The 14,774-nt window shown below is 53.4% G+C and overlaps 3 protein-coding genes across 3 annotated transcripts; all 3 read right to left on the bottom strand.

Annotated features, from left to right (window-relative positions):
* Positions 1-2,403: 2,403 nt before the first annotated feature.
* Positions 2,404-4,909, bottom strand: LOC138103512 (avidin-like). The gene is made up of 5 exons (XM_069001841.1): positions 4,842-4,909; positions 3,924-4,107; positions 3,030-3,228; positions 2,507-2,627; positions 2,404-2,437 (listed from the first exon to the last, which is right to left on the bottom strand). The coding sequence occupies exons 1-5, from the start codon at positions 4,907-4,909 to the stop codon at positions 2,404-2,406; spliced, it is 606 nt and encodes a 201-aa protein (XP_068857942.1).
* Positions 4,910-5,129: 220 nt separating this feature from the next.
* LOC138103129 (avidin-like) lies at positions 5,130-6,601 on the bottom strand. Its single transcript, XM_069001168.1, has 4 exons — positions 6,459-6,601; positions 6,151-6,364; positions 5,605-5,725; positions 5,130-5,269 (listed from the first exon to the last, which is right to left on the bottom strand). The coding sequence occupies exons 1-4, from the start codon at positions 6,528-6,530 to the stop codon at positions 5,233-5,235; spliced, it is 444 nt and encodes a 147-aa protein (XP_068857269.1). The 5' UTR covers positions 6,531-6,601; the 3' UTR covers positions 5,130-5,232.
* A 5,167-nt stretch (positions 6,602-11,768) lies between these two features.
* LOC138103511 (avidin-like) lies at positions 11,769-12,708 on the bottom strand. The gene is made up of 3 exons (XM_069001840.1): positions 12,600-12,708; positions 12,294-12,504; positions 11,769-11,893 (listed from the first exon to the last, which is right to left on the bottom strand). Exons 1-3 carry the CDS (start codon positions 12,669-12,671, stop codon positions 11,769-11,771), a joined length of 408 nt encoding a protein of 135 aa, XP_068857941.1. The 5' UTR covers positions 12,672-12,708.
* Between the last annotated feature and the right edge of the window lie 2,066 nt (positions 12,709-14,774).

The following is a 14,774-nucleotide window of genomic DNA, read 5'->3' as shown; positions in this document are numbered from 1 at the left end:
GGAGGGGTTGCGTGGGGCTGCCCACTGACACCACCCAGCCTGGGGGTTTTTAGTCCCATGTCTACAGGTTGAGGGCTGTTTCCATCCTGCCCTGCAGGAGCTGTTGTGTCCTAAAGCACCCTCTGGTCACGGCAGGGGATGGACAGAAAAGCAGAGAGTTGTGAGGGCTGGATAAGGTATGTGTGCAGGGGCAGCAGGTGATCTGCAGTGGGTCCAGGGATTTGGAAGATGAAGGAAGCAAACCTGCCCCAACAGCAATAGGAAAACACCTTTTTTTTTTTTGCAGGTTTGCAAAATTGCAGGCTATTGCATAATAGGGCATTGCAGGCTGGAGGTGAGCAGCCCAGGTAGCACCTAAGGCAAGAGGAAAAGGCAAATTAAAGGGCAATAAAAGGGCAGGATCACGTCAAGGTCAGGGACAGGATGTGGCATGGTTAGGACAGCTGATGATCACAGACTGTGATAAAGAGGAGGTGCTACCTCCAGTCCTGATTTCTTGTAAACTCTGGTTTTACTTTCAGTTTCCCTATTAAGCAAGCACAGTGCTTGCATCATCCTGTGTACTACTGACTGCCCTCTCAGGAGAAACCAGGAGCCAGGGAATTTGCAGGTGTGGGGGTAATGAAATGACAAAAATCAAGTCTTATGCCCTGGGCCAACATGGTTCTGAGTCACCCTGTGCCCCACTGTGCAGGGCTCCCAGCCTCACCCTCCACTTCCTCTTGGGTCCCAAGGCTTTAGCCTCACAGATCACTCAGAGAAGCTTTTGGGTGCTTGTGGTGCTGGTGACAGCCACAGTGGGCATGTGGGGAGGGGAAGCAGCAGAACGAGCCCAGCACGACCAGGGCAGTGTCGAGGATCACTGGGGATGAACTGAGGGCTCTGTGTGGAATGCAGGTGCGAGGATGAGGATGCAAGGGTGAGGATGAAGGGCTGAGGATGAGGATGCAGGGGTGACTTTTGACCAAAAGCTGGACCACCAGGCACATCAACCAGTTGTTCTCAGTCAGTACAAGCACACCCCGGAGAGTCTCAGGTGTGTGCACTCTCTGGGAGCAGTCCCAGAGCCCAGCAGGGAACGAAGGAAAAGCGCAAAGGCTGAGGAAGGCTGGGGAAAGACAGGCACACTGTGAGAGAAAGAGGATGGTAGACAGGCCCTGACACTTTCTCGGGGCACTGTGTGCTTTCTGCCCCAAAGTCCCTGCGCCATCCAGCAGTCTCTTCCCCCAGCAGCCCTGCAGCCCACAGGCGGCATTGTCCTTCACCCCCTTTGCACCTCTCCCTGACCACACGGCTTCTCCCTGTGGTGCTCAGGAGCAGGAGCTAGGAGCTGTGCGTCATGGGTTAGGTAACTAATGAGTTGGAAACTTCATGAGCTGCTGAAATGATGGATTAGTGAGGCCAAGTGTTAGATCAGTGAAAAGGGCATGGGGCCTTTATTTAATTTGTTTCCTGTCCGAAGGGGCTGATAAAATAAAGTTTAATGTTCAGATAACATCCTGTGAATCTGAATGCCAGAAAGGATCTGCATCCTGTTCCACCCTCTGGCTGATGAGATGATAGCCAGCCAGTGGGAAGCACATTGTACACCTGCCTACATGCAACAGGTGCACCTTCAGGATCTGGCTTTAGCCACCCAGTCTGCCCAGTAGCTCTGCCTGGATTCCCAGGTCTCTCTCCTGGTCCCCGCAGCATCCAGTCTGGACTTTGGACCACCCCAACACCCCAAATTCCCTTCTGTGGGGGCTGGCACCCAGCTCTCCCCCATATGTGCACGCAGCACCGAGACTCCCATCCAGAGTAGCAGCTGGAAATGGAGTTTGACGGGAAGATGGGGCAGAGTGGGGTGCAGACACACGGGATGAGCCCAGGTGAGAGTGCTGGCTTGCCCACATGCAGCTTTCACCCAACCCTCAGCTGTGGGATATCCTATTGCCCCACACTGGGTGTGCTGCCTGGAGCCACCCACCTGAGGGCCCCTGTCAATGTCCCAAATGGGTGCATAGGCAAGAAGGCACCTGTTGAGGCCTGAAGCCATGCTCAGGAAGCAGAATTACTCAGCTACTGTCCCTCACCCCATCTTTCCCAGCCTCTCCAAAACACTTCCCTGTGCTCCCCCTCCCAGCACCTTGCTCTGCCCATGGCCACAGAGTGGCTGCTTGTATCCCAGGGACACAAAGGACACAGCTCTCTGCCGTGTGGAGGAAGTTTTATTTGGTTCCATGTGTGACGGCAGCGAGTGTGGGAATGGGGAGCCCCACTAGCAGGTTTCTGGGAGGTGCTGGGAAGAAGCAGGGCAAGGTGAGGGTGTGTTTCCTTGCCAGGAGCCCAGCTTCGGACTGTGGAGAGGCTTGGGAATGCAGAAGGACAGCAGGGTGCAGGCAGCACTGGTCCCTGTTCCCATTACTTGATGCGGGTGAAGATGGAAGTGCCGACTCTGTGGGGAAGATGCGTCAGGAGGATGGGAGGGAGGGCTGTGGGGTGAGATGTCAGGGGCAGAGCTCACCTGGTGGCTTTCCAGGTGTCCTTGTGTGACAGGACCTCTTCCCTCAGGAGCCACACGGTCTCCAGAGTCTCCTTCCCACGGTGATCCACAAAGCACTGGCCCACAAAGGCAGTGGTGGAATCTGGCAAGGTTCAAGTGATGGAGAGGGAGGTGAGGGCCTGCACCTCAAGACAGGGAAACCTAGGCCACCTGATCCTGGCGGACAGACAGGCAAACACCACCTGCTACATGCCCTGGACAGAGAGATGGACTTCCCTGGCCAGGTGGATCACTTCCACATCTCCTGGACGGAGAGTTGGGCATCAGCCCTGCCATGCCCCTTGGACAGACAGATGGACACCCCCATCACCTCTTCCAGACAACCCTGCCACCCAGCGCAGACAGACAGGTCTCCCACCACCACTTCCCATGGCAGGAGTGAGTGTGTGTGGCCAACCTGTGCCCACAGCCGGGGTTCCTCTGGGGATTTGAGGTACCAGCTGGGGGGATCCCCCTGAGCAGGGGATCACTGGCACTGCCATACCTGAGAACTGCCACTGCACGGTGAAGCTGAAGGTGGGGTGTCTCTTGGCACTGGGATGCTGCTGGACCCCTTGCAAGGGTGACACCAGGATCTGCTTGTTGGTGGCTGCCACTGCAGTGTGGTAGGAGCCTGAGAAGGTCCCAGATGTGTTCAGGGCCAAGATGATCCTATTGGAGCCCAGCTCATTTCTCCACAGGCCCTGCAGGTGACACTGGGGATCAGGAGTCATGTGGGTGGCTTGGGCAGTGCAAAGCCACAGTTCCCTCTTCCCCCCCCCCAGCTTCCCTAAGCAGTGGGATGTGTGTCCCATGGCGTGGCCCCTCCGTGTGGCAGCTGGGATCAGCTCATGGGCACCACCTGGGACAGCCCCTCTCCCTCCCTGAGCAGGGCAAGGCAGGGCAGGGCAGAGCTGGGAGTGCTAGTACCTCCCTATTGCAGGGGTAGGTGACCAACAGTACCCCCAGGGACAGCACAGCCAGAGCTGGCAGCTTCCTTGGTCATGGATACTGCAGCATGACATAGCATGGCACTGCAGGACGCAACAAGAGCAGACAAACACTCTGTGCTGGGGTGTCACAGAATAGCAGAGCATGGCATGGTGATAACATGCAACCCTGTGAGCCCTGCACACTGTGCCCCAGGGGTGGCACAGCGTGGCACAGCAGCCTGTGGCACAGCACAATGTGGCACAGCACATTGCAGCACAGCACAGCATGAAGTGCCACGGCACGGCACAGTACAGAAAGCACAGCGGGAGCAGGCAGCCCCTTGGCCATTCCCAGTGCACCACAGGGATGGCACAGCCAGTGTGTGCAGCCCCTCACCCCCACCCTGCACCCGGGACAGCACAGCACGGCTCAGCACGGCCAGACTCTGCTCCAGAGCTGCCCTTGCCTTCCTGGGTGCAGCGTCCCGGGCAACGAGCAGGGCCAGGGCGAGCAGCAGCAGCAGCCCGGGGTCCCCATGGCAGTGGCCGTGTGCGGTGCCCGGGCTCTGCCTGCGCTGCCTCCACGCCCACCCAGCCCCTTTTATGGCAGAGGGGGCTGTGGCCGGGCAGCGGCTGCCAAAGCCGGGCCTCCTGCCAAGGGACACCCGGTAGGAGGTGGGCAACCTGCCACTGCCCCAGGTAGAATGGGATCCTGTTCCCCTGGGCCAGGTGGGGGTCCCAAGGACTGTGATGGGGTGAGGGGAGCTGCAAAGGAGGACTCTGTGCCATGGAGGGTCACAGCAGAGGACACGTGTCAGGCCTCAGGTATGGTGACAGGAGGGACTGTAGGACACCATGGAGGGTATTGGGAATGTGTGTGCTGAGCCATAATGGAGTTGTCCAGAAAAACTGGATTTGTTACCTGGTGCATAACAAGGCAGTAATTACATACCCAAGAGTGACACTGGTTATTTATTTTAGTTCCATAAGCCAGGGTCCTCAGCGTTATTCCAAAGATCAAGCACACCAACTATCAAAACATTTTACTATTTACACATTTTGGCAAACAGAGGCATTAATGTTCGTTGGCTACAAGTTATTTAGTTCTCTTATTAATTACTAATCTCTCTCATATTGGTTAAGGATTCTCTTGCGTCTCATGCTAATTAATATGCATGCTCAGCCTTTCTCTTCTCTTGAGTTGGTGGGCTTCTTGACTCAGTGGGCCGTAAGTCATGGTCTGCCCCTGCCAGAATTTACCTTCTACCCGGTCGGACCTGATTCAGCACTGAGTTGTCACTGATTCAGTTGTCTTTACTAGTTTTCTCTTATCTTGGAGGTTTTGCCAAATGTCCTGTAAATTCTGCACTCATTGTGTCCATTACCATGAGACATCCTCCAGCCCAAGTTTTGTTAACCTCCACCCAGGTCTGAGATCACTGAAGCCTGTCATGATCTAAACCTCAACAAGACAGCTCTACCAAGTAATATCTCTTTCTAACCCCCTGAACATAGCTTAGAGCTTGTTAGCTGCTCTCTGTTTCACAGATTAAATCTCCTTTCTTGTTGATTAGGCTCAAAAGCATAAAAAGATCAAACATAGAAGAATATCCCTTTCTAAGGAATTTTTTACTTATCCCACATTTTGCAACAACATGACAGGAGATTGTGAGTATTTGCAGCAAAGCTTTATTGGGAGAAGCAGTTGGTTGGGGCAGGAGCAGGGACCACACCCCTGGCTCTGCCACCAGCCCGGGAACCCCCCCGCTGCCACGGTCACTCCTGCAGGCGGGTGAAGACATTGATTCCAACCCTGCGGGGACACAGAGGAGGAGATGTAAGGGAGGGACATGGCAGTGTCCAAACACCCACCAGCCCTGTATTCCCCCCTGCATTTGCACCTTGGCAGGAGCCCAGGGTCCTTTATTTCCTTTCTATGTTTTACCCATGCACAAAGCAATCAAGTGAACCTTGCTATCGAGCTTTCTTAAGTTGTGCTAATATGTGCTTACAGATATGAAATAGATATTAAACCTGCCTTTGCCAACGTGTGTGAGAGTGGCTCTGTAAGCGACCTAAACCACTCACTTGTGGCAGCCCCAACCCCTCCGGGGTGCACAGGGGACCTGTGCAGGACAGGAGGCTCACCTGGTGGCTTTCCAGTCATTTTTGATGTTCTCCATGCGTGATCTCAGCAGCCACATGGTCTTCAAAACCTCCTTTCCATCATCATCCACGAAGCACTGGCCCGTGAAAACGGTGACGGACTCTGCAGGGACACGACAGGAGGTGGGGGGGAGCGTGGCCGAGGTGGCAGGTCAGTGGCTGCCCCAGCACAGGGGACAGTAGAGCTCTGCTGTCCCCAGCTTCTGGGGACTGTGGGGATGGGAAAAGCAAGCAGGAGGGCTCAGGGGGCTGGGGGTGTCCCATGGAGATGGGCAGACAGTGCAGGCTTCAGCCCCTGCTGCATCTCCTGCAGGCTGGGACTGGGAGCTGACAGCGAGCAGGGAGCTCCAGGGACAAGGATGGGGGAGCCTCGGGGACACCAGAGGGGAGGGAGAGCAGTGGGGATAGTGCAGGGGAAGGCAGGCAATCAGCAAGGACACTGCAGGAAGAGAGCAGAAAATCTTTGAGGGCATAACAGGGAGGGCAGGGGAGGTCCAGGATACCATAAGGAGGAAGGGAAAGAAGTACCTGAAAAGCTCCAGTTGACAGTGAAGCCGAAGGTGGGCTGGCCTTTCTGGTTAGGGCCCTTCTGCATGACCCCGTGCAGTGGTGACACCTTGATCTCGTTCGAGGTGGCTGACACAGCCGTGTGGTAGGAGCCATCAAAGACACCCTTTGCATTCATGTCCATGATGGTCATGTTGGAGCCCAGGTCGTTGACCCAGTGCCCGGTCAGGGAGCACTGGAGAGGAGAGAACTCAGCACCGGTGCCACAGCACAGCCTGCAGCCACAGCCCCCTGCCCACCCTGCCCTGTGCATCCCACCCTGACAGTACCTTTTTCACGGAGAGGCTGTGAGCCCCCAGGGCCAGGAAGAGCACGAGGAGGAAGGGAGTTGCTTGCACCATCTCTGCAGCAGGCAGACGGCTGATGTACCTGGGGGTGTGCTCCTTGCAGGTCTCTGCTGATGCTCCTGCTCCCTCTCCTTTTTATTGCTAGCAGGGCTGTGGGTGGCAGCTCTGGCCAGGTCATTGTGCAATCTGGGTGTTTCCAAATCTGTGGTTCTCAGCCACATGAAGAGGTAATTGCAGCAAACATTCCCAGAAGTGAGTGCTGAAAGTGTCTGTCCTTGCTCCCCTGGCACCTTGCAGGGAGGGCCTGGCTCCTGCTGATCAGTCACTGCTGGGAAATGACCAGCAGGGAAAATCCCTCTCTGGAGCTGTTGTCCATTCTGTCATACATTTGCTACATCGTTCTGTGCCTAGTTTTTGAGGATCCTTAACCTTGGTGACCCCAGGACTGGCTGCAGTACACAGCTCACCCTTCTCTTTCTCACCAGGCATGCTCATGCAAACCCACCCACCACCCAGATTATTTTGGGACCCAGCTTTTTCCCCCCGTCCACACCCAGTACTCATGGGTCTACAAAGGTCTGATGTGAATATTAGCTGTTGTTTTTACAAACTGGTTTGTGTTGGAAGGAAAAAAAAAATTAGTTAATGAAAAGCCAACATTCACTGAATATCTTGGACATTTGATTTTAATGGTGACAAAAGTTCTATTTACACAGGATTCTTAGGTAACTCTAAGTATATATTTTTATAATTCCCCTTATGTTATATTTGTTGCTGACCAGGGAGGCTGAAGTGCATGGATTCAGCCCAGAGTTTCTCACCCATTTCTAAACTGTTTTCAAGGCAGTCTCCTAAAATACATGTTTTAGTTCCACCAGTCATCGTAACAGAAGTTGATGGAGGCTATTCATCAGAAAATAATCCTTGTTTTGTAAGCTGGAGACAAGGCAGCTCTTTGCAATGTCTCAAAAATACTTCTCTGTCTTTGCTTCCTCTTAGATTTCACATTTGAGTTCTGGTTTCTCTCTGACAGTAAAATTCATTGCTGTCCAGGCTGGGGAGCATTGTATTTCTGCTGCTGGTATCTCCACACTCCCCTCTCCTCCCTGCAGGAGCCCTGCACCCCTGCCTGGAAGAAATCCCCGCTGAGAGAGCTGGCTGCCTGCCCGACATTCCTGCTCCAGTGTTTGCCGTCTCAGAAATCAACTGCATAACAAGGAATGTTTTCCTGCACAGCTGCTGTTTGCTCTGACTGCTTCTCAGCAAGCAGGTGCTGCTCGAAGCATTGCCAATGTTTGGGATAACAAGTGAGGTCAGTTTGGGAGGGTTGCAGGGGGCAGGAGGGGCAGACATTATCCCTTCTCCACCACGCCCTCTCCATCATCCCCTCACTATCACCCCCTCACCATCACCACGGTTCAGGGAGCTCCTGCAGGAACCCTGTGGATGGAGAACACAAAGTCTCCATGCTGCTGATGGCAGCCCACAGCTCATTCACAGCTGGAGGTTTATTTCAGCACCACGCAACCAATACAGTTTATTTCTTACGTAATCTTTATTTTTCCTGTACCTAACAATCCCTGTGGCTTATCTTGCAGGTTCAGGGGCCAGCTCAGTGCTCAAGCAGGCAGATTTCTTGACTGGTCTCATCTGAGTGCTGGGGTGTCTCCATGGGGTTTGTGCCCTCCAAAAATGAGAGAGCCAAGTGACTTGGAGGTGGCAATCATCACCACGACTAAATTCTGCAATGCCATGCCTGAGCCCTGGCACAGTAGGAAGTGGAGGCAACTAGCAGGCAGGGAAGAAATCCAAAGCAGGAAGCATTGAAGAAGTTAAAATCGGCAGGCTGTTTAAAACCCATGTATGTTCAGGATGTTATGAAAAATAAGGGTTGGTGAATTATAGTAAGAAAGGGTTAATGAACAAATTAACTTGTTGCTCAAACTGGGGTTGTCAGCCTTGAAAAACAATAGTACAGGCAAATGTTGATGAAAATCACGTCTGTGACCAAGGACTGAACTCTCAGCCCTCAGCTACGTCCATGCAGAAGCTGATGAAAGCTGAGCCTATCTAATACGCGATGTATTGAGGTGATACAGCCAAAAGTGGAGGAGAAATCAGAAATATCCCTTTATAGAGACTGAACACCCCAACCTTTGGAAGGCATGTTGCCTGCGATTAAGGAACAGTATTGGTGTGTCAAAGCAATAGCCAGTCCAGCCAGAAGCTATGCTGGCTTCAGTGCCTGCTCTTGTTCCTTGTCATCTGGGTTGGGACATCACTGCTATTGTTGGAAGCTGCCAACAGAACACAAATGGAGGTGGGAACCCCAGGTGTTCCTCACTGATGTGCTGGCACCCCTGTCCCACCAGCCTTGCCATGGTGACCCTAAGGGAGCACATCTCCATCCCTTTCCATGGGCTCTGCCATGTGAGGATGACACCAGCTGCTCTGGTGGGGGCTGCATCCGGGACAGCCTGTCCTTCCTGGATATTGTTATTCCTCTACCCATGTGGTTGCAGGAACACTCCCCTGGGGCGTGAAGAAAAGGTCATTTGTCACCCGCTGACAGCGCCAGGCCACCGCAGTGATCCCCTGCCTGCACCAGTTCCCAACACAGACAAGTGGGGGAAGAATGCTCACCGCAGGTAGGATAGGCTGCTTCCCACCCCAGCCTAAAGGCTGTTAAGGACTTAGGGAACACTAAGCTCTAAAGTGGACAGAAAGAGCTTATAGCCCTTCCTGTGGTGTTCACAGAGATGCCCTGCCCTACCTGTGGTGTTCACAGAGCTCTGCTGCCCTCCCTGTGATGTCCTTCATGCTCTTTTTTCTGCCTAGCTCTAGCCGAGATCAGGTGAGCTCCCTGTCCCTGCCCTGCACAGGTTCCTTGTGCATCCCCAGAGAGGACGGGGCTGTCCTACCCCATGGGTGTCCCTTGGCAGGAGGCTCGGCCCCTCTGCTATGAAAGTGGCCGGCTGGGCGTGAGGCGGCAGCGCAGGCACAGCCCGAGCACAGCGCATGGCCACCATCGCCATGGGGACCCCGGGCTGCTGCTGCTGCTCGCCCTGGCCCTGCTCGTGGCCCGGGAGGCTGCATCCAGCAAGGCAAGGGCAGCTCTGGAGCAGAGTCTGGCCGTGCTGAGCCGTGCTGTGCTGTCCCGGGTGCAGGGTGGGGGTGAGGGGCTGCACACACTGGCTGTGCCATCCCTGTGGTGCGCTGGGAATGGCCAAGGGGCTGCCTGCTCCCGCTGTGCTTTCTGGTGCTGCTGCGCTGTTCCGGGGTGGGGGGTGAGGGGCTGCACGCCCTGGCTCTGCTGTGCCATGTTGTCTAACATGCTGTATGCTCTTGTTGTGCCCTGCAGCGCTAGCCAATGCCATCCCACACCATCCCACCCCATTCCAATGCCATGCCACGGTTCAGCGCCCATGACCATGGGAGCTGCCAGCCCTGGCTGTGCTGTCTCCGTGGCTACTGTTGGCCACCTACCCCTGGTATACAGGAGTACCCAGCACTCCCAGCTCTGTCCTGCTCTGCCGGGGAGAGAGAGGTGCTGTCCCAGCTGGTGCTCATGCAACCAGTCCCTGGTGCCACAAAAAGGGCCATGCTGGCCCCACACATGCCGTACATGTATCCCACTGCTTAGGGGGGCTGGAGCAGGGACTGTGACTCAGCAGTGACCAAGGCACCCACTAAAATTCGCAGTTCCCAGCACTGTCTGTCCGGGAACACAACAGGAAGGGCAGTAGACCTCCCTAACACCCACCCCTCCCTAACCAGGCTGGCGCAACCTTCAAATGCTGTGCTGGCATAGAAAAGAGGAAAAGGCCCCGGGGCAGAAGGGCACTGTGATAAACAGCTATTATAGCATTGGCTTTTGCAGGTAGTAAAATGTAAGAAATATTATGTATCAGAACACGTTAGGAAATGTTATGTGCAAATATGTTAAGAATAACTTTGCCATGCAGATATTAACTAGTTAATATTATAACTGGGGTCAAAGTTACAAGATGTTTTTATAACTTGAGTTATAAGATACCAATATAGCCTGAATCATGACTTTCTATACCTATATAATCTGAATCATAATGTTCTGTACAATGTAATAGCTAGTATGCGGTTATCCAATTGCTTAATGCTGAAATAAATGGAAACTCATCAGGTGAATAATCTCAAAACCAGACAAGTATAGCTGTATTGGGAAGCAGCAAAACGTACTAATGAGAAATGGCAAATGCAAAGTCAATTAGCCACAAAATGGAGAATTGAAACCAGTTAGGTCCAGAAAGTCCAAGGAACACCATAACTGCGTGTGCTCCGAAGACAAAGTTGAAAAGTTCAGATGCGAGGAAGACCTTGAGCCTTCATTGAGGAAGACCCCCGAAGACCCTTATGATCACATTACACATGCTCTAAAAAGGCAGATCAGGGGAGGAACTATGTTAATCCCTTCTAAGAAAATGTAAATTAGTTCTTAGAAAAACAATGCAAATGCATCGTGGTTTATTAAGATGTATAATGCTAAAGCATATTATCAGAAGTTTGTGTAAGTTTGTGTGCCTCTGACTATGAGCCATGCACCCAGCGCTGTCATTCTTGCTTTAAGTGAACTTTATCCCCTATAGTCCCTTATTAAATGTATAAAACCCCCAAAAGAGGAGTGGGCTTCATTTCTCGCAGTGCTCCTAAGTGTGGCCCTTCGAGCTCTCCTGGACCACTGCATGGAGCTGTGCCACCATCTCCCTCCGAGTACATGGGTGGATGGATGTGAACACCCCATAGCACGTGCAGTATGGCTACTGACAGCTTGAATCTATAACTGAGTGTCTGCTGCAATTGTGGCAAACCCTCCCAAATCACTTCATAAATGTTAAATTAGTCAGTAGTTAAGTGCTGCCAAATCCTTTAGAGAGAAACCATTGCGACGGTCTGAGACTAGGAGTGGTATCAGCCCCACCTAGGATCCATCAGTAGTTTAGAAAGCAAAGGGTACCTCCCTGAACTCTGTGATTCATTCAAAGGGTCTCACTTCTCCTTTTCCATCTCCAGCCTCCATGGAAATCATTCTAAATTGATTCTAAACCACTTTTTCCTTTCTATGTTCTACCCATGCACAAAGCAATCAAGTGAACCTTGCCATCGAGCTTTCTTAAGTTGTGCTTTTGCAAACAGATATTAAGCCCACTTTTGCAGGACCTGTGAGAGTGACTCCTAAGTGACCTAAAACACTCATTTGTGACAGCCCCAACCCCTCCGGGGTGCACAGGGGACCTGTGCAGGACAGGGACAGAGAGCTCACAAGGTGGCATTCCTGTTGTTTCTGAGTTTGTCTGTGTGTGGTCTCAGCAGCCACATGGTCTTCAAAACCTCCTTTCCATCATCATCCACGAAGCACTGGCCCGTGAAAACGGTGACGGACTCTGCAGGGACACGACAGGAGGTGGGGGGGAGCGTGGCCGAGGTGGCAGGTCAGTGGCTGCCCCAGCACAGGGGACAGTAGAGCTCTGCTGTCCCCAGCTTCTGGGGACTGTGGGGATGGGAAAAGCAAGCAGGAGGGCTCAGGGGGCTGGGGGTGTCCCATGGAGATGGGCAGACAGTGCAGGCTTCAGCCCCTGCTGCATCTCCTGCAGGCTGGGACTGGGAGCTGACAGCGAGCAGGGAGCTCCAGGGACAAGGATGGGGGAGCCTCGGGGACACCAGAGGGGAGGGAGAGCAGTGGGGATAGTGCAGGGGAAGGCAGGCAATCAGCAAGGACACTGCAGGAAGGGATGGAAGGGAGGCTGGAGTACACAACAAGGATGCTAAGAAAAGATGAAGCACCTGAAAAGCTCCAATGGATGGTGAAGCCAAAGGTGGACTGGCTCAGCATGTTTGGGAGGTGCTGGAACCCCTGCAGTGGTGATTCCTCAGTCTTTTTCAAGGTGGCTGACACAGCCGTGCAGTAGATGCCAGTGAAGTCACCCTTTGCATTCATGTTTGTGATGATCATGTTGGAGCCCAGGTCGTTGACCCAGTGCCCGGTCAGGATGCACTGGAGAGGAGAGAACTCAGCACCGGTGCCACAGCACAGCCTGCAGCCACAGCCCCCTGCCCACCCTGCCCTGTGCATCTCACCCCTGATGGTACATTTTTGGTAGAGCAGCTGTGAGCCCCCAGGGCCAGGAAGAGCACGAGGAGGAAGGGAGTTGCTTGCACCATCTCTGCAGCAGGCAGATGGCTGATGTACCTGGGGGTGTGCTCCTTGCAGGTCTCTGCTGATGCTCCTGCTCCCTCTCCTTTTTATTGCTGCCAGGTGGATGGGTGGTACCCAGGCTGCAGGTGGCAGCTCTGGCCAGGCCATTGTACAGTCTGCGTGTTTCCAAATTTGGCTGGAATCCGTGGTAATGAATCTACAGGGGGAGGGTGGGACATTTCCAGTCAGCGTAACTGGTGTGCATAAGTGTCCAGATTTTCCTGAAAAAGACAGGAATTCCCGTAACTCCTTGCAGAGGGTTCCATGGCTGCATATTTTAAACACAGCACTGCTAACATTCCTGTACCTTACACATCACAAACTAACTTTTTCATACAATTAAATCTATTATTTTATCAGCATATTTATATCTTCCCCAGAGGTCCCCTGCCCTCCCTGTGATACCTGTAATGCTCTTCTGACCTGTTGCCCTGGCCATGTTCCCTTCCACCTCCCTCAGTATACCCCTCAGACTCCATCACTGTCCAGAGGGATCAGGACTCTTCTACCTCAGGGGTGTCCCTTGGCAGGAGACTCGGCCCCTCTGCTATGAAAGGGGCAGAGCCCGGGCACCGCACACGGCCACTGCCATGGGGACCCCGGGCTGCTGCTGCTGCTCGCCCTGGCCCTGCTCGTGGCCCGGGAGGCTGCATCCAGGAAGGCAAGGGCAGCTCTGGAGCAGAGTCTGGCCGTGCTGAGCCGTGCTGTGCTGTCCCGGCTGCAGGGTGGGGGTGAGGGGCTGCACACACTGGCTGTGCCATCCCTGTGGTGCATGTTCTCTCTGCGCTATGCTGGGCTCTCCTGTGCCACCCCAGTACACAGAGTTTGTGCCTGAGGGGCTGCACGTTCTGGAGGTACCATCCTATGCCATGCCATGCCATGCTGCACTGTCCATGACCAAGGAGGCTGCCAGCTCTGGCTGTGCTGTCCCTGGGGGTACTGTTGATCACCCACCCCTGCCATAGGGGGGTACCCAGCACCTCCAGCTCTGCTGCCTTGCCCAGGCAGTGAGGGGTTCTTTCCCAGCTGGTGCCCACACCACTGGTCCCAGCTTCCAGGCGGAGGGGCTGTGTCATGGGACACACATCCCACTGCTTAGGGAGGCTGGAAGTGGGACTGTGCCTCGGAACTGACTGAGCCACCCACACAAGCCCCAGTGTCACCTGCAGGGCCTGTGGAGAAATGAGCTGGGCTCCAATAGGATCATCTTGGCCCTGAACACATCTGGGACCTTCTCAGGCTCCTACCACACTGCAGTGGCAGCCACCAACAAGCAGATCCTGGTGTCACCCTTGCAAGGGGTCCAGCAGCATCCCAGTGCCAACAGACACCCCACCTTCAGCTTCACCGTGCAGTGGCAGTTCTCAGGTATGGCAGTGCCAGTGATCCCCTGCTCAGGCTGGGAGGGTTGGGATCCCCCCAGCTGGTACCTCAAATCCCTCATGGCACCCAGAGGAACCCCGGCTGTGAGCACAGAACTGGCCCACGCATCTGCTCCTGCCTTGGGACATGGAGGAGATGTGGGACATGGGAGTGTGGGGTCATCTGTCTGTGAGAGTGTCACAAACAGAATGAGAACTTCAGACAGTGTTTATTAAAAAGGCCCTCCCACTGAATCACAAAGTTCAGAAAGGACTCCCTGGCATTCTAGAATCCTCCCCAGTGAAGAGTTTGGGCAAGCTGGATCCAAACTTAGCCCTAGACTTTATCAATGGATTATGTCTAAAGGATTGTAGAGGTCTAATAGGAACTTTGTACAATGTAGTACCACAGGACTGAGGATGGAAAATCAGATATATTTATATAAAAATAAATTATTTGTTATGATAATCAGACAAAAATTTCTTAGTAAGAATTACTTACTACAGATTAGAAGCTATAACTATAGGTATTGTATGATGCACTATTTTGGAGCACCATTAATTATATTAAAGCTAGCAAAACCAATTACAAAGACGAGCCTGAAGTTACTCATCCGTACCAGTAATTGTGGGCAAATCTCTTTAGTTCAGCCTTAGGGAGGGGGCAAACCTATTTTTCCTCCATAAAGGGCAGAATCTCCACACACA

This window comes from Aphelocoma coerulescens (genome assembly GCF_041296385.1).
Source record: "Aphelocoma coerulescens isolate FSJ_1873_10779 chromosome Z unlocalized genomic scaffold, UR_Acoe_1.0 ChrZ, whole genome shotgun sequence".
Classification (NCBI taxonomy): Eukaryota; Metazoa; Chordata; class Aves; order Passeriformes; family Corvidae; genus Aphelocoma; species Aphelocoma coerulescens.
This window is presented reverse-complemented; position numbering and strand designations above follow the sequence as displayed.

What these genes read in the sequence shown, in the direction of transcription:
- LOC138103511 (XM_069001840.1), bottom strand. Translation starts at nt 12,671, where the DNA reads ATGGTGCAAGCAACTCCCTTCCTCCTCGTGCTCTTCCTGGCCCTGGGG. An exon ending in ACAGCTGCTCTACCAAAAAT is followed by an intron (nt 12,505 to 12,599) that starts GTACCATCAGGG and finishes TCTCCTCTCCAG; the next exon opens with TGCATCCTGACCGGGCACTG. An exon ending in CATCCATTGGAGCTTTTCAG is followed by an intron (nt 11,894 to 12,293) that starts GTGCTTCATCTT and finishes GTGTCCCTGCAG; the next exon opens with AGTCCGTCACCGTTTTCACG.
- LOC138103129 (XM_069001168.1), bottom strand. Translation starts at nt 6,530, where the DNA reads ATGGTGCAAGCAACTCCCTTCCTCCTCGTGCTCTTCCTGGCCCTGGGG. An exon ending in ACAGCCTCTCCGTGAAAAAG is followed by an intron (nt 6,365 to 6,458) that starts GTACTGTCAGGG and finishes TCTCCTCTCCAG; the next exon opens with TGCTCCCTGACCGGGCACTG. An exon ending in TGTCAACTGGAGCTTTTCAG is followed by an intron (nt 5,726 to 6,150) that starts GTACTTCTTTCC and finishes GTGTCCCTGCAG; the next exon opens with AGTCCGTCACCGTTTTCACG.
- LOC138103512 (XM_069001841.1), bottom strand. Translation starts at nt 4,909, where the DNA reads ATGACAGGCTTCAGTGATCTCAGACCTGGGTGGAGGTTAACAAAACTT. An exon ending in GGGACGCTGCACCCAGGAAG is followed by an intron (nt 3,229 to 3,923) that starts GCAAGGGCAGCT and finishes TGTCACCTGCAG; the next exon opens with GGCCTGTGGAGAAATGAGCT. An exon ending in GACACCTGGAAAGCCACCAG is followed by an intron (nt 2,438 to 2,506) that starts GTGAGCTCTGCC and finishes TCTTCCCCACAG; the next exon opens with AGTCGGCACTTCCATCTTCA.